Below are 16,516 nucleotides of genomic sequence, written 5' to 3'. Positions count from 1 at the left end.
TCTTTCTCCATTGCACACACATAAATATTATAACGTTCCAAAAGTACTATATATGACCAACTGCATCGCAACTTCACCTCATTGCAACCCAACCCAACCATTCTGTGTGTTTTTACTGTGAGTCATCTGAACTAAAAAAGTATTCAGGCAGTGGGGTCAGAACTTAAAGGCAACATGTCACTACTCCAGAGCCGTCTGTTTTAGTAAATACTTGTACTGAATCTAGTATTCTCCATGAAATAACAATTCTGAAACATCTTCTCTCATAGATCTGTGTTCTCTGTGCCTTTCCCCTGTTACCCCTACTAGATAGGTATACAGGTAAAAATAAAAATTTGGTCAGCTCTCCTACAACCCCAGTAACATGTTGCTATGGCTAAGTCAGCTTTGAATATATTGTGTCAGACAGTGACATTGAGCTATAAAAATAGGTGATCCAGCATTGTTAATTCCTGAGCATTAGAAGTATGTGCAAAAACAGCTAGGACAGGAGAGGTGCCAGATCCTCTTTAGCTGGAGCAGACAAATAAGGCACACAGCATGTGGCAAATATGTAATGTATTTAAAACATTTCCTCTCACTTTCACGAGAAAGAGATTAGTCAAAAATAATGCTTGGTGTTTTTGTTGTAGAATATTGGGGTTAAGACATGAACCAGAAAATAGCATAAAAATAGTTTGCAGTGCCTTTACATGGCACAAGAAATTAAGCAGATGGGCTGCATGAACAATCCTTGTATCACTCATGCAGCCCTATATATATATATCTGTGCTGTCAGTTTCCAGATCACAAGCAGCAGTCTATACTTACCAGCCACGCTGCCTATGATCTGGCATCTGGCCCTTCATTCCTCATCCTCCGGTACTCATTATGTTAGCAGTTTATTTCCTATGCTAATTAGGTGTTTTGGTGCACTGGGAGTTGAACTACTATCAAGAGATCACAAGTTGAAATAGTAGAACTGTAAAAAAAAAAAATTCTAAATCACCTCCCTTTTACAGTTTTTTAATAATTAACTTACCAAATTATAAAATTGCCATTTTTTTTGTTACTTACTTTCCAGAAAATATTGAATAAAAAGCGACCAAAAGGGCACACCTACCCCAATAAAAACGACAGATTACCAAACAAATAACATGCCCTCACATTGATCCATAGACAGAACAAAAGTTATAGCCATCAGTACTGTATATGGCCATGCATGAAAACGAAAAAGGAGGTATGAAAGGAAAGGAAAAAAATGAAAGTAGTAAAACATAAAAACTATAAAAATTTGGTATTTCTGTAATCAAATTGAATCAAATAGAAGTTGTCAGGGTTATGGAAACAGCTAAGTGTGCTTTCCAGTGCTATTTCTGTAACTCTCAGAAAGGTAGAAGGATTTACTCCAACAGTGTAACCATCACCCGCTCAGCTCTTTCACCTAGATTTTTTCTACATTGTTATTAAGCTTGCCATCTTAGTAAAATGCCTTATGGCGAGCCCCATGGACATAAATGACAATAGACAGAACCTGTCCCCTTGATGATTGTAAAAGATTACTGAGCATACGCTGTGGAAAAGGTTATTCTACAGGGAGTTGCAATTGTCTTATACTGTAGCTGTCTATCTACCTATGTCACCTGTCGCTATACTTAATCACGTTACAGCAGTTTCCTATCACCACAGACAGAACAAGAAATCTTAGCTTAGGGCCATGTTACAGGGCACGATATTCAAGGGCAAAGGTGTCAAACTCAAATACACAGTGGGTAAAGTGAAAAAAAAAAAAAAGTGGTAAAAGATTTTTTTTTTATTAAATATATTTTTTTAAAACCTTATAAAATAACCCCCCCCCCCCCCCCCAAAAAAAAAAAAAAAAAAATTATTACCTCCTTTCCCATTTTAAAAATAAAAAACTGTCCAATCTATTAAAATATAACAATATTGTTTCTACAATGGCATAAACGAAAAGGGGGGGGGGAACAGGATATGTTATATATAAAAAAAAAGAAATAAAAAGTGGTCAAAATTTTTCTTGTACACCAGTATTATACCAATAAAAACAAGAGATCATGGTGCAAAAAATGACAACCCAACCAGCCTTGTAGGTGAAAAAATAAAAGCGATGTGGCTCTTAGAAGGTGGGGAAAAGAGCGCTGCTTCATTTTGACCTAAACATCCAGTCATAAAGGGGTTACTGATCTTTGGTGGTCAATGATTCCTACTCTGAATGGTCCCCAGTCATAAGTGGTGAACCCCAAGGGTCAGTACTGGCCCCTTTCTGTTTAACTTGTTTGTCAATGATATTGGGAATGGAATTAACAGCATTGCTATCTTTGCAGATGACACCAAGCTTTGTAGTACAGTACACCACACATGGAGTGCATGGTGTTTAGTATCAACGCAGCGTAAAATCCTCCCTGTGTGAGGTGGTTAGGGGCACACTCGGTGACCTGGTGGTGTACAAGAGGGCTGGTAGGGCCTCTTGTCTTTGAAGGGGCTCTGCCTTTAACCCCTTAAGGACGGGGCGACTTTTTGTTTTTGCATTTTTTTTCCTCCTTGTGTTTAAAAGACCATAGCAATTGCATTTTTCCACCTAGAAACCCACATGAGCCCTTATTTTTTGCGTCACTAATTGTACTTTGCAATGACAGGCAGAATTTTTGCATAAAGTACACCAAGAAAAAATTCAATGTGTGGTGAAATTGAAAAAAAAAAAGCATTTCTTTTATTTGGGGGGTATTTGTTACTACACCATTCGCCCTGGGGTAAAACTGACTTGTTATGCATGTTCCTCAAGTTGTTACGATTAAAATGATATATAACTTTTATTGTATCTGATAGCCTGTAAAAAATTCAAACCATTGTTTACAAATATATGTTCCTTAAAATCGCTCCATTCCCAGGCTTATCTTATGCAGGATAAATCCATAACCATCAAACCGGCTGACAAAAGGCGGTGCTGTGGTAGTTTGGAACACCTCTGACTATGTCAATGAAATACATCGACAACTAAATGACAGCTCTGTATATGAACCTCTGACACATGACCCCAAATTCAGGATCAAACGGCGCATTGATACGCTTATCAATGAGGCTTATATGATCAACATCATTGACAAAGCCCTCAAAGACTTTTTGACTGTCACAAATCCAATAACCACGGTTCTATATGGGTTACCAAGATACATAAATCCTTGATTCAACCACCTGCACAACCCATAGTGTCAGGGATGGGCTCCCTTTTTAACCCAAAAGCACAATTCCTGGACAAAATCCTTCGCCCCTATGCACTGGGAGCTAAATCATACATCCAAGACACATCTGACTTTTTGAATAAATTGGCAGAACTACATGATCTTCCAGAATGTATTTTGGTATCCTTCGATGTGAAGGATCTTTACACATCTATCAATCACAACAGAGTCATAGAGGTAGTATGAGACATTTTGAACCACAGCAACTTTTACCATCATGCCACTGACTTTCTTCTCGAACTTTTGGAGATCATCCTGATGGAGAATTATTTTCTCTTTCAGGATGATTTCTTTGTCCAAAGGATGGGGACCGCGATGGGCTCCAACGTGGCGCCAACATATGCTAACATCTTCATGTCAGCGCTGGAGGAGTCACATCTATGTATCTCGCCACTTCAGCCATGTGCTGAGGTGGTGGAGATACATTGATGACATTTTTGTTATTTGGACAGGCTCTGAGACACAGCTTCATGATTTTTTTGACTTTCTCAACCAGACGGACCCAGACATCAAATTCACTAGAGAATTTTCATGCACATCTCTCAGCTTTCTCGATACTAGAATTTACATCAAGGAAAACAAACTCTTTAGTGACTTGTATACAAAACCCACTGACCGCAACACTTTGCTACATTTCTGAAGCCACCACCCATGTCCAATGATAGAATCATTACCCTATAGTCAGCTATTACGAGTCAAGAGAGTAGTGCAGGATCCAGACACATGTGAAACACAGCTAGACAACATGTGCCAGAAATTTGTTCAAAGAGGTTACCCAACACGTATTGTCAGACAACAAAGGGACAAGGTCACCACCCTCAATAGACCAAATCTACTGAAACCTAAAGAGACACAGAAAAAAAACCCAAGGTTGGCTTTTGTATCTACATTTGGTCATCAGAGCAAAAAAAATGGCACAGATTATCCGCAGGGAATGGGGTATACTATCTAGGGCATTCCCCAACATACCAGAACTTTGCACACCACCGATCATGGCATATAGATGCTCCAAAAATTTGAGGGACAAACTTGTCAAAGCAGACTTGGGCCCACCTCTTGACCCTGGTAACACACAAACACTGACTGGCAGACCTAGAACAGGGTGCTTCCCTTGTTTAGGATGCAGCAATTGCAATCTGATGTTGAAGAGTGAAGTGTTCATACATCCGAGAACAGGCAAGAGGTTTCCAATCAAACATTTTTTGACATGCAGATCGGAATATGTAATATATGTTCTTCAATGCCCTTGCAAACTACTGTATGTAGGTGAGACAACAGGACAATGCAGGTAAATAGGTAAAGTGGAACTGCCTGTTCCACAACATTTCATGGAAAACAATCACACCATCTCTGATCTTAGATTTACCATCATTGATCACGTTCCCAGACCGAGAAGGGGTGGAGACAGGGTAACCCTACTAAAAAAACGTGAATTGGTGTGGATCCATAAACTAGAGGATCTGACACCACATGGGCTGAATATTGACTTCAAATTAGGACCAGCTACAGGATTATAATATGTCCTTTCTTTTTTTCTTTTACAATCATCTTCCCTTTTTTTCTTTTTGTCCTTTGTTTTCCTTTACATTGTTCTATTCTTTTACTCTCTCCCCCCTGGACTTCCAGACAAGGGTTTCCCGGCCGCCAATCCACTAGCGGGGACTATCTCATACGATACACTTCATTTACTATACATATATTTATGTCAATAAGGGTATTCCTTACATACATAATTAATAGTGATGAGCGAATAGTGAGATATTCCAATATTCGATTTTCGTACGAATATCCCGCGAATATTCGAATGTTCGATCGAATATTCGATCCCATTAAAGTCTATGGGAACAAGTATTCGATTAGTTAAAAACATCTATTTGACCATTTGGAGGGTGAAACCGAAAGCTGGGGGACTTAAACGCTTATGGAATATTTATCAAATATTCGCGGGATATTCGTACGAATATCGAATATTCTAATATCTCACTATTCGATCGAATATCTATTCGATCGAACAGTATTCGCTCATCACTAATAGTTAATGTTTTTTTTTCCTTTTGGGTTGTACTACATTACTTTATTTGTTTATGGAAACTATTATATTAATTTTGTAAACAGCTATAACATTGTACCTTCTCTCGCTCTTTTTTCAGTATGGAAGCTATTCTGAATAAGATTTTGGATTATTCTCCTCGGAAACTCTACACACATTCGTCGGAATCTACATGGACCTTGTTCTGTTCCTCTTTTTGGGTTGCCTCCTAGCTGTGCTATGTTGTGTTCTTTTCTCTTAGATTTTTTATGCAACAGCGCAAACAGTATGGATATACATGGATGAACATATGCTTTATGAAATGCGGTCCACTCCTTTACATTTATTATTTTTATTCCTATTCATGCATATGAGCTCTTGGTCCATATCTTGGGAGGCTGGTATTATACCTGTATGTTTAGGTGAGAGGACTGATGTAACCATTTTACTGTCTAGGACCACATACACTTGGTGTGGCTGGCCCTGGTCTGGTACCTGGTCTGTTGCGGTCTGTGGTGCTTTTAAGGGTATCAAAGGACCGCATATCTCTCCAGGATGGTGTTCCGGTCTATCTCCCTATTTGCTCAATGTAGCCACATAGGACATGCTATGCCTTCCTAGGACTTGCTCTATACAATAGTCCAATAAAAAATATATAATATATGTAGATATGGATATATTTCTTCCCTATGGTACCGCTAACTATATCACTACTTGCTTTATTTCATTATGTAAACCCCATTAATTGCCCACATACTCTTACAAGAGCTTCCCCTTTACAGTTTTCCCCCTCTGTATGTTCATTTTTGTATACAGCATACTCAGTCTTGGATGTGGGCAATTTTGCCCTCTTCCAAGATGGAGGTACCGATACCAGGACAGTGGAGAAGCACATTAGCGATTTTTGCCCCATGATTCATTTACACATATTGACATCTGCTGTTTATAGTCTGTTCGCTGCACTGTATTGCCATACTTACTTGTTTGATTTTTGTTACACAAGCATTTTTCACATTTTTTTCGTTTTAATTTGTTTATTGAAACTATTATGATGTAATCATTTGTATACTGAACACTTGCACATATATACTGAGACTTAGAAGTGTGTTGTATCACTGCTTGAGAAAGGCTACAATAAGAGCCGAAACGTTGCACTGGTGTGAATAAAAGCGAAGTTTTTTGGACGTGCTGTCTCCACATTGTTTCTTCTGGATGATTATACGTACCTGGGTCCGATTCAGTGAGACTAGCACCCATTCATTTTTTATTTTTTATTTTTCAGGTGCTGCTGGAACCTGTTGTTCGATTCCCAGGCTTATAGCGCTTTTATCCTTTGGTCTAAGGGGCCAATGTGTGAGGTGTCATTTTTTTGCGCGATGATGTTTACTTTCGATTGGTACCTTGATTGCGCATATACCACTTTTTGATTGCTTTTTATTACATTTTTTTTAAATTTGATGCGACCAAAAATGCGCAAATTTGCACTTTGGGATTTTTTGGCGCTTACGCCGTTTACCGCGCGAGATCAGTAATGTGATTAATTAATAGTTCGGGCGATTACGCACGCGGCGATAGCAAACATGTTTATTTATTTATTTTTATTTATAACCTGGGGAAAAGGGGGGTGATTCAGACTTTTATTAGGGGAGGATTATGATTCAGACTTAATTTATTTTTTTACACATATACTAGAAGCCCCCCTGGGGGACTTCTAGTATATACACTTTGATCTCTCATTGAGATCTTTGCTGTATAGTAATAAAGAAGTAGTAAAGATCAATGAGATCAGCACTCGTTTGCTTTTGGCTGCTGCAGCCGAAAACAATCGAGTGCCGAGCCGGGGTCAGCACCATCTTGGAGCGGACCCCGGCAGGTAATAGATACGAAGATCGCTCTTCGGGGACAACGCCACTAGACACCAGGGAAGTGACACCAGGACACCAGGGAAGTGCTGGATCCGGTAAGCAGATGCAGCTGTCAACTTTGACAGCTGCCTCCGATTACCTGATTAGCAGGCACGGCGATTGGACTGTGCCAGCTAATAGCCATGGTCCCGGGCTACACGCGGCGCCCAGGACTGCGGCGGTTCAGAGTGCGGTGGGGACATATGACTTACAGGTACATCATATGTCCCTAAGAGGTTAAGGTTCCTTAGCCTGCATCTCCTCTCCTGGTGGTGGGCTGATGTTGGCACATTAGTCTTTCGTTTTGTGCAGTTGCTGTATAGGAATATAGGGCTTGCAGGTGCTGAACTTGGGCTTTCGGGCTGTGTGTGGGGCTGAGAAGCCCCACTATGGTTTGCTGTGTATGTTTGTGTATATTATTATTGTGTATATTTGTATATTTAGTTTTCATATTTTTGTGTTGGTCTCCACCTGGGGTTGGGGTTTACTGTTAGGTTGGGTGGTGGGTTATATGGGGGGAGGGGGTTTCTGGGGACTTTTGTATAAACAGAAAATCCTGGGCTGGTTCATGGACGTCTGTTATCATGTACTAGGGGCATGGGATGCGGGACCAGCTCAGGGCCAAAAAAAAATAAAAATTAAAAAAATGTTTCGGTGTTTGGTGTAGGGATCTATGTATATATTCATTTATGTATTTATTTGTATATTTATTGAATTTTTGTGGAATGCAACTGGACTAAGGGGTTAGTATGGAGTATAGTTATGTTAGTTATTGTTAAGTTTGATAGTGTTATTATTGTGGTGCTTTTGGGGAAATCTAGTTTGCACATGTGGGGGATAATACAGCGATTGGTGCGTGTGAGGCTAGACCAGTCAATACGTTTATGGACTTTTATGGACTTGTATATATTGTACAGTTGTGTTATTTATATTATTGGTTTGTTGTTATGTTTTATATATTTTTTTTAATAAAAGATCTACAGTCTATGAAAGATGTGCAGATGTTATATGATGACTTAGACTCACTAAATGTTTGGGCGTCCACTTGGCAAATGAGGTTCAATGTGGATTAATGTAAATAAAAGTTATTAACCTGGGTACTAATAACCCACATGCATCAAATGTCCTAGGGGGAGTTACACTGGGAGAGTCACTGATGGAGAAGGATCTGGGTGTACTTGTTGATAATAGACTACAGAACAGCACACAATGTCAGTCAGCTGCTTCTAAGGCCAGCAGGATATTCATGCATTAATACAGGCCTTGACTTTCGGGACAGGGATATCTGGAATATGCTGTTTTGGAACCCAATTCATAGAAAGGATTTCCTAGAGTTGGAAAGGGTACAAAGACAGGGAACTTAACTAATAAGTAGAATAGAGCATCTTAGTTATGAGGAGAGATTAAAAGAATTAGAGGTGCCTTCACACATACAGTATCAGTGGATTTTATGCTGCTAGAATTCTTTATTTTATTTTTTTTAAAACGATATTTTATTAGTGGCTTATGTAATATTTGAACATACATATTGAAAATTCATTACATATTCAAAAAGAAAGTCGCTCACAGGCAACAAAGGATTGTATGTTTACAATATCATACAGATACTATGAGCCTTTGTAATAACCTTAAAAAACATATTATCATATACAATACAACATAGTCTTACCAAAAACATAGGTAGAAAAACAGTAACCTATAATATCACCTTAAAACATGGTATAGATGTCAGATATTCAAATATGCTACCAATAGAATGGAGAGAATTGTCTTTAACAGAGAAAGGGAAAAGCTTAAGATATTTGGAGTGCTCCCAGAGTTCCCTTTTGGGCGGCCATGCAATACCAATCAGTGTCCTTACATTGATTAATGACAGAGTCTCTCTCTTCTATAGTAAAATCATGAATTAGAAATTGTGTCCATTTGGACATAAATGTTTTTGTTGATTTTTCTTTGGTGCGCAATACATCCAAAAGTTCCCAATGAAAGATCTCCTTCAGAGCGGAGATTACCTCAGAAATGTCTGGTAGAGTATCCAGTATCCAGTGTCTTAATAAACATTTCAGGGAAACTAATAGAGTTAGATGAATTCCTTTAGAAGTAAGTAATTTAGGAGAGGGAGTGGTAGAGTCTATATCAATAAAATGAAAAAGATAACTAAGAGGGAGAAGTGGTACGGCATGGCCTCAAGTAGACAAAAGATAGAGCCGCACAGAGTCCCAAAGTTCCTGCACTCGCGTGCAGGCCCAGGCGCAATGAAACAAGTCTGCTTTAGGAAGTGAACATTTCGGGCAACTGTTTATGTGAGAAGTGTGGGAGTTGGAAAAAGGAATATTAAAGGCATATATAGCCTTGTGTATAAAGCGGAAATGTATTTCACGTAGAACCACATTAGGAGTGGCAGAATGCACTAGTTGAGATCCTCTCAATATTTGTTGGGTCAGATCCTCTGAAAAAATTACAGAGGACCATTTTTTTAAAAAAAATTCGTCTAGATAAATTCTTTTGAGAGCGTGATCTAAGTTCTCCATATGTATGTGATAAAGAATTATGTACCGGTGGTGTGGGGAATAGATTATCAAATTCTATATCACTTTCTGCTTCTGCTATGTCCCGTACTCTGGAAGTAAGAAATTCAATTATAGAATCGTATTGAGGTAAATTAAATGAAGACAATTTAAATCGTGTTCTGACAATATCCCATGATAAGAAAGTGTTGGAATTAGTATCCAGCAGATCCCCAAAAGAAGAAACATGTGCACTCTGCCACTCCGAGTAATCTAATTTGTCTGAGTCAGGTGGGTAAAGTGGTGAATGCCACAGAGGAAATCTTTTCGATAGGCAAAAGGGTAAACCATATAATTTTCGTATAGCCTTCCATGTGGCAATGGTGTCTTTAAAGATAACACTTCTCTTAATTTCTGGGGGTAGTTCTGGTAATTTAGCATGTAGCAGGGTGGGTAAAGGCCAAGGTGCTGCTAAAGCTTTATCAATTAAAATATTGGAGAAATATGACATGTCCATAATCTAATCTTTAGCATGGCGAAAGAGAGCGGCTAAATTATAAAATCTAATATCTGGGCATTGAGCGCCACCTTTGGAAGTAGGGAGACAGAGAGTGGAATAGGCAATACGAGGTCTCTTTGATTGCCAAATAAATTTAGTGAAATATGATTGGAGTAGGGAAACGTCAGAATGTTTGAGTAAAAGGGGTATTGTTTGCATTGGATATAACAGTTTTCCAAAACACATCATTTTGATTAAATGGGTACGGCCTAGAATTGGCAATGGTAGAGATTCCCATCTCTGGAGATCTTGTTTTATTCTCTTAATTATAGGGCGATAGTTCAGGGAATATAGTGAGGAGGGAGTTCTGCCAATCTGGATTCCAAGATAAGTAATATAGGATTTAGCGATGGAGACCCCCGCAGGACCCGAAGTAGACCTCTTATGTGGAGTTAGGTAAAGAAGTTGACTTTTATGTATATTGATTCTATACCCAGAGAAGGAACAAAAAAATGTTAAGGCATCTAATACTGCCGGAACATGTAGATCTAAGTTATCTAAATATATTAAAGTATCATCAGCAAAGCATGTAACTTTGATGACTTGGGAACCGACCCGTATGCCTGAGAAAAAGTCAGAAGAAATAAGATATCTAGCCAGAGGCTCCATCGCCAAATTGAACAATAGAGGGGATAGGGGGCAACCCTGTCTGGTACCTTTTTGTAAGGGAAAGCTATCTGAAAGGAAACCCGGGGTATGAATTCTAGCTTTCGGAGATGTGTATATTGTGGAAATAAAATCTTTGAATTGACCTGTGATACCAAATTTTGTTAAGGTCATGTCCAGCCACTCCCAGCTGATATTATCAAAAGACTTTTCGGCGTCAATTGCCAACAGACCTGGAGAGTGGCTGGATCGACCCCCAGATTGGACACCAGACTGGGCCGCAAGTACCGTTCTAATATTAGTGACACCAGAACGTCCTTTTATAAAGCCAACTTGATGGCTGCCTATTAGTGATGGTAGGATGTCTGCCAATCTATTGGTCATAATCTTTTCCAACAATTTTAGGTCTACATTTATTAAAGAGATTGGCTTGTACGAATTAGGAGATGTCGGATCCTTCCCCTGTTTGTGTAGTATTTTGATATATGCAGTATCTCCCGAGGGAAGCATGTGATGGTCAGTCAGAATAGTTTGGAAAGTAGAAAGAAGGGTAGGGGAGATGACAGAAGACATAGATTTATAAAATTCTGCACTATAGCCATCAGGGCCTGGAGCTTTGTTATTTTTAAGTGTAGAGATAGTGGCAGTAATTTCCTCCAATGTGACTGGGGCGTTGAAAGAATCAAGAGAAGGGGTATCAAGAAAAGGTAGAGTTAATGACTCTAGAAAGTTCTTACCAGCAGCTAGATCAAGCCTATCTTTGGAATATAGTGAGCGGTAAAATTGTTGTGCTAGAATTCTTTATGGCTCCCTTTGGCTCTACATTCTCACACCTAATACACCGGCTAATACATTACCTATCGGCACTCCGGTCTGCTTTCCGGTCTGCAGCAGGACAGGGCACAGATTGGCTGAGTGGGATGCCAAGAAAGACCGGAGCCTTATAAGGAGGCGGGAGGGTGGGCAGGTAATGTATTAGACTGGCAGCTGGTGGGTTAAGTGGGCAGGGGCATACATTCTCGCAGTGGAATGATAATCGCAGCATGAAATCCGTTGCAGAACTGTACGTGTGAAGACATCCTTTATTTGTTTAGTCTTGACAAGAGATGTTTAAGGGGAAATATTGGAAAATATGGGGAAATATATACAGTAAATGGCCCCTAAAGACAAGGAGGCACTGCCCCCGACTGGAGAAAAGAAGGTTTAATCTCTGGAGGTGACAAGCCCTCTTTGCCATGAGAACATTAAATCTGTGGAACAGTCTACCCCTGATCTGGTCACAACACAAACAGTGGAGGCTTCAAAACAGGCTTAAAGGACAACTCTCACAAATTTTTTTTTAGCTTATTTAACACACATTACAAAGTTATATAACTTTGTAATGTGGTTAAATACCTGGTCTGGCCCCCTTCCCCCACTTTCGGACCCTTGACCCCCCCGGAAGTTAAAGAATATATACATTACCTATTATCGTCACGGTCCTCTTCTACCGGGCGGCATCTGGTGACGACGACGTCAGAGCTGGGGGGCGGTCCGGGTCTTCTTCCTCCTCGGCGTCTTCATAGAGAGTGAATGGGACAGAATAGGCTGCTGGTGCACATGCGCACCAGCAGCCTTTTCATTGGCTGGAGCGCATCACATGGCTTCCAGCTTGCTCAGCCCTGATTGGCTGAGGTTGCTGGAAGCCATGTGATGAAAAGGCTGCCAGTGCGCAAGCACAGGACCCAGAAGTCAGAGACATCGCTGGACGGCGGACGCAGGTGACGGTGAGGCGGACGGCGGGTGAATGAAGTGGCGATCGTCACCGGAGGGATGGTGAGTATGGTGTCTGTGTGTGTCTGTGTTTTTTTTTTTTGTTTGTTTTGGGGGTGGGGAGGTCCCGCGGGAGTTGTCCTTTAAGGCCCTATTATACCAAGCAATTATCAGCTTATTTGGCCAATTATCGTCCATTACGGCTGATAATTTCTTGGTGTAACAGCTCCTGTTAAAAGACAGTCATCAGTCAACATGCATGAGGTCGGCTGATCCTTGTCTTTCAACATGTCTTTCAAAAATAGTACGATAGCGATGGTCTGCTGGCCACTGCCCCGAGACACAGGAGCTGCGGCAGCAGACCACCACTATCTCCTATGGGCTCCCAGGGATCTCCAGGGAGCCCCCCCCCTCCGCAGCTACCAGTGCCCCCGCTCTTACCCGCTCGCTGTTGGTGTGTGTAATAGCGCCGGCAGCAAGCAGGGAGCGAGGATCAAGCGAGCGCTGATCTGACAGGCCGGCACTTGCTTGCTCCTCCATATCGGCCCGTGTAATAGGGACTTTGGACAAGTTCTTTGACCAAAATAACAAATAGATTTGTATAGAATCGACTCATCATTCATCCCCCTTTTCTCCATCCATCCCCTCCTGATCTTAATGGACATGTGTCTTTTTTTCAACCATACTAACTATGTACTGTATGCGTTCATGTGCATAGAGACAAGCTGTAACACCTTACGCAGCCCTTATAAAAGAATAGTGCTGTTTGTACAAAAAACTAAACAATCCTTTCTTTAGGATTCTGCACAATCCTTTTGTATCAACATAATCATTTGTATCATCTTCACATAAAAGAGAACACTGTTTACATGCAAGCAGATTAGACAGATATGTATTAAACAAGGACCGTTTGTAATCTTAGGAGAGTCGACTACCACCATAACTACACATTATAGAACCTCAACTAGTTCAGTTTGTTATTACAGCACTGAAGTTACTCCATGAAAGTTTCCATGTTATGGTTTATTGGAACAAAAGAAAATACAGTAACTACTGTATAGTAATGCATCAGAAATGAGCGAGTATACTGATAAGCAGGGACAGAGGTAATACAGGGCTTAATTTTAATAGTTAGAAAGTCGACTAGCTAACAAACACCCCAAAAACCTTCTCAGGACTAGTGATTTCACAGTGTGCCCTCCCCCTCAAAAAAAGATATTACATACAATATACCAGTATTATTCGGTAAACTGATACCGATAGAGGTACAATATACATGTACTGGTATACTGCTAGTATACGCAGTTCTAGCATTAATCCACAAATTATATAAATATATATTAGGTCTAAGGTTTTATAGACAGAAATATACATAAAGTACATGGAATTACTGGGAGAACTGATTTTATAAATGTTGACACCCTGTTGTGCAAACATGAGGGTCTGGTGAAGGGGTAATTTCAAAGTTTTAGCCTAGAGCTGGGCAATATAACTTGTTTTGTTACATTTTCAGAGTTTTTACTAGTTCTTCAGAGGTTTTGCCAGTGTATAATTGAAATAATATATGGTATAATTAAGGCAATTGTTTAAGGCTAAATGTTTTGGGTATGTTAGTCATTGTTTGTATTCATCACACATAGGTATGCAGTACTTGGTGAGGATTTTCCTGCTTTTGGACAGGCATTTAAACTTGATAAAGAGGAAAGAAATATAAGCAATAAAGAGGATTTCTATTCCCGACCAGTTAAGACAAATAAGTGTACTAGGATTTCTGAAAATACAGTGATTGGTGCAGTTAATGCAGTTGTTGGCTCGGTAGTTGCAGTTGTTGGTCTAATAGATACAGTTGCTGGTGCAGTAGATACAGTTGTCAATAAGATATGTAACATAGGAGAAGGTTTGGTAGGGAAGGTTTGTCTGTTTGCTGATGACACAAAAGTGTGCAATCGAGTTGATATTTCTGGAGGTGTCAGTAATATGGAAAACGGTTTAGCTTCACTAGATAAGTGGTCAAAACAATGGAAACTGCAGTTTAGTGTTTCCAAATGTAAAATAATGCACTTGTGGAGGAGGAATCCTCTGTCTGAGTATCATATTGGCAGTTCTGTGTTAGCAAACACATCGGAAGATAAGGATTTAGGGATAGTGATTTCTGACAGCCTTAAAATAAGGAAGATGGAAATCCTATTGTATAGAGCTCTAATGATACCACATTAGGAATATTGTGTTTAGTTCAGTATACAGCATTGTCTATAATATATCTGAGAATTTAATAGTTTCATATTTCATTAACCATTTGCTTCTTCTTATATCTTTTAGTCGATGAGAAGATGAGGAAAAGACGCCCTACGCAGTTAATGACTTTTGGTTCTCTTCTATTGTTAATGCTTTTCTTTATATTATGGATCTTCAAGAACGTGTCAAATATAACCCAGGAAAGGGAAATATATCCTATATTAAATCAGCAGGCTCAATCGACAAGACAGGCTGACCAGAATAAACTTCTCATTCTTGTCTGGACTTGGCCATTTAGAGAAAAATTTCCTTTAGACACATGTCAATCTATTTATGGCATTTCAGGGTGCATCTTGACAGCAGATCGTAAGATGCAAAGCCAAGCCGATGCAGTGATTATTCATCATTTTGACATCATGGATACTGAAGACCTCCCCCTGGGACCAAGGCCACACTACCAACGTTGGGTTTGGTTCAATATTGAACCTCCGATTATGACTAAAAACCTCAATATGTTAGACAACATCATAAACTTGACAATGACTTACCGAGAAGACTCTGATATTTTTCTTCCTTATGGTTTTCTGAAGCCACTGAAAGTACCACAGGTGTTTAAAATCCCTAACAAGTCTAAGCTAGTTGCCTGGGTGGTAAGTCAATGGTACCCAGGCAACAGGCGTACTTCTTACTATGAGGAACTGAAGACTCACATTCACATTGACGTATATGGAAAGAGCCACCGGCAACTGAGCTGGACCAATTTTTCTAGCACCATTTCACAATATAAATTCTATCTAGCATTCGAAAACTGTAACCACAAGGATTACATAACAGAGAAGTTGTGGGGTAATTCTTTTAATACAGGGTGCGTACCTGTTGTCCTTGGAGCTTCTCGTAAAAACTATGAACGCTTCATCCCTCCTGATTCCTTCATTCATGTGGATGATTTCCCTAGTGCTAAAGAACTGTCATTGTTCCTTTTAGAGTTAGACAAAGACAATACAAGATATGAACAATATTTTAAGTGGAGATCACGCTACATGTCAGTTAGAGAAATAGGTTGGGACAAACATTACTGTAAAGCTTGCAGAGAACTGCAAGAAAACAAAGGTTACAAGGTTATTTCCAGTGTGGAACAATGGTTTCTCAGCTAAAGTTTCAACAAAATACAGCTTCATACAGTAAAGGGTAGTCCCCTCAAAAAAAAGGGCCAGTCTACATGGGATAGGATGAAACTGAGAATCTTTCTGAGAGGAGCTCTTATCTCAAATAGGTGGACTTATTGGGAATTGGCAACTTGGATGGCACCAACATATTCTGCTGTATAAATATTGTGATTCACAGGTCACTGTCCCAAATGGGGCCCACAATCCAATAACACAATATGACAGATAAGCTACCTGTTGTCCTTGGTTGCAATGAAAACCAGATCCCTGTTGTTGATAGTTGGAAGCTGCCTGAACAAGTCCTTCAACTGACGTTGCAAATTTACGAGAATTCTAGTGCAATGTGCGCCACTAAACTGACTTGCAGTACATTCATTGTGTGTTTGTGTGTGACTTTGTGTGCCAAAAAACCTACCGCATGGATTGTTGGCTCATAAGCCACCTTCCCTCGCAAGCACCTAACAGCAGAAAAACATTTAGACCCCCCCCCCCCCCACACACACACTAATGGCCCTGGTT

At 39.9% G+C, this 16,516-nt stretch overlaps 1 protein-coding gene across 1 annotated transcript; it reads left to right on the top strand.

Moving 5' to 3' along the window:
• The first annotated feature begins 3,984 nt into the window (after nt 1–3,984).
• Nucleotides 3,985–15,985, top strand: LOC138789277 (3-galactosyl-N-acetylglucosaminide 4-alpha-L-fucosyltransferase FUT3-like). The gene is made up of 3 exons (XM_069967880.1): nt 3,985–4,109; nt 14,237–14,355; nt 14,916–15,985. The coding sequence occupies exons 1-3, from the start codon at nt 3,985–3,987 to the stop codon at nt 15,983–15,985; spliced, it is 1,314 nt and encodes a 437-aa protein (XP_069823981.1).
• The last annotated feature ends 531 nt before the right edge of the window (nt 15,986–16,516 follow it).

This window comes from Dendropsophus ebraccatus, chromosome 4 (genome assembly GCF_027789765.1).
Source record: "Dendropsophus ebraccatus isolate aDenEbr1 chromosome 4, aDenEbr1.pat, whole genome shotgun sequence".
Lineage (NCBI taxonomy): Eukaryota > Metazoa > Chordata > Amphibia > Anura > Hylidae > Dendropsophus > Dendropsophus ebraccatus.
Note: the sequence above shows the minus strand (reverse complement) of the source record. Positions and strands in the feature narration are given on the sequence as shown.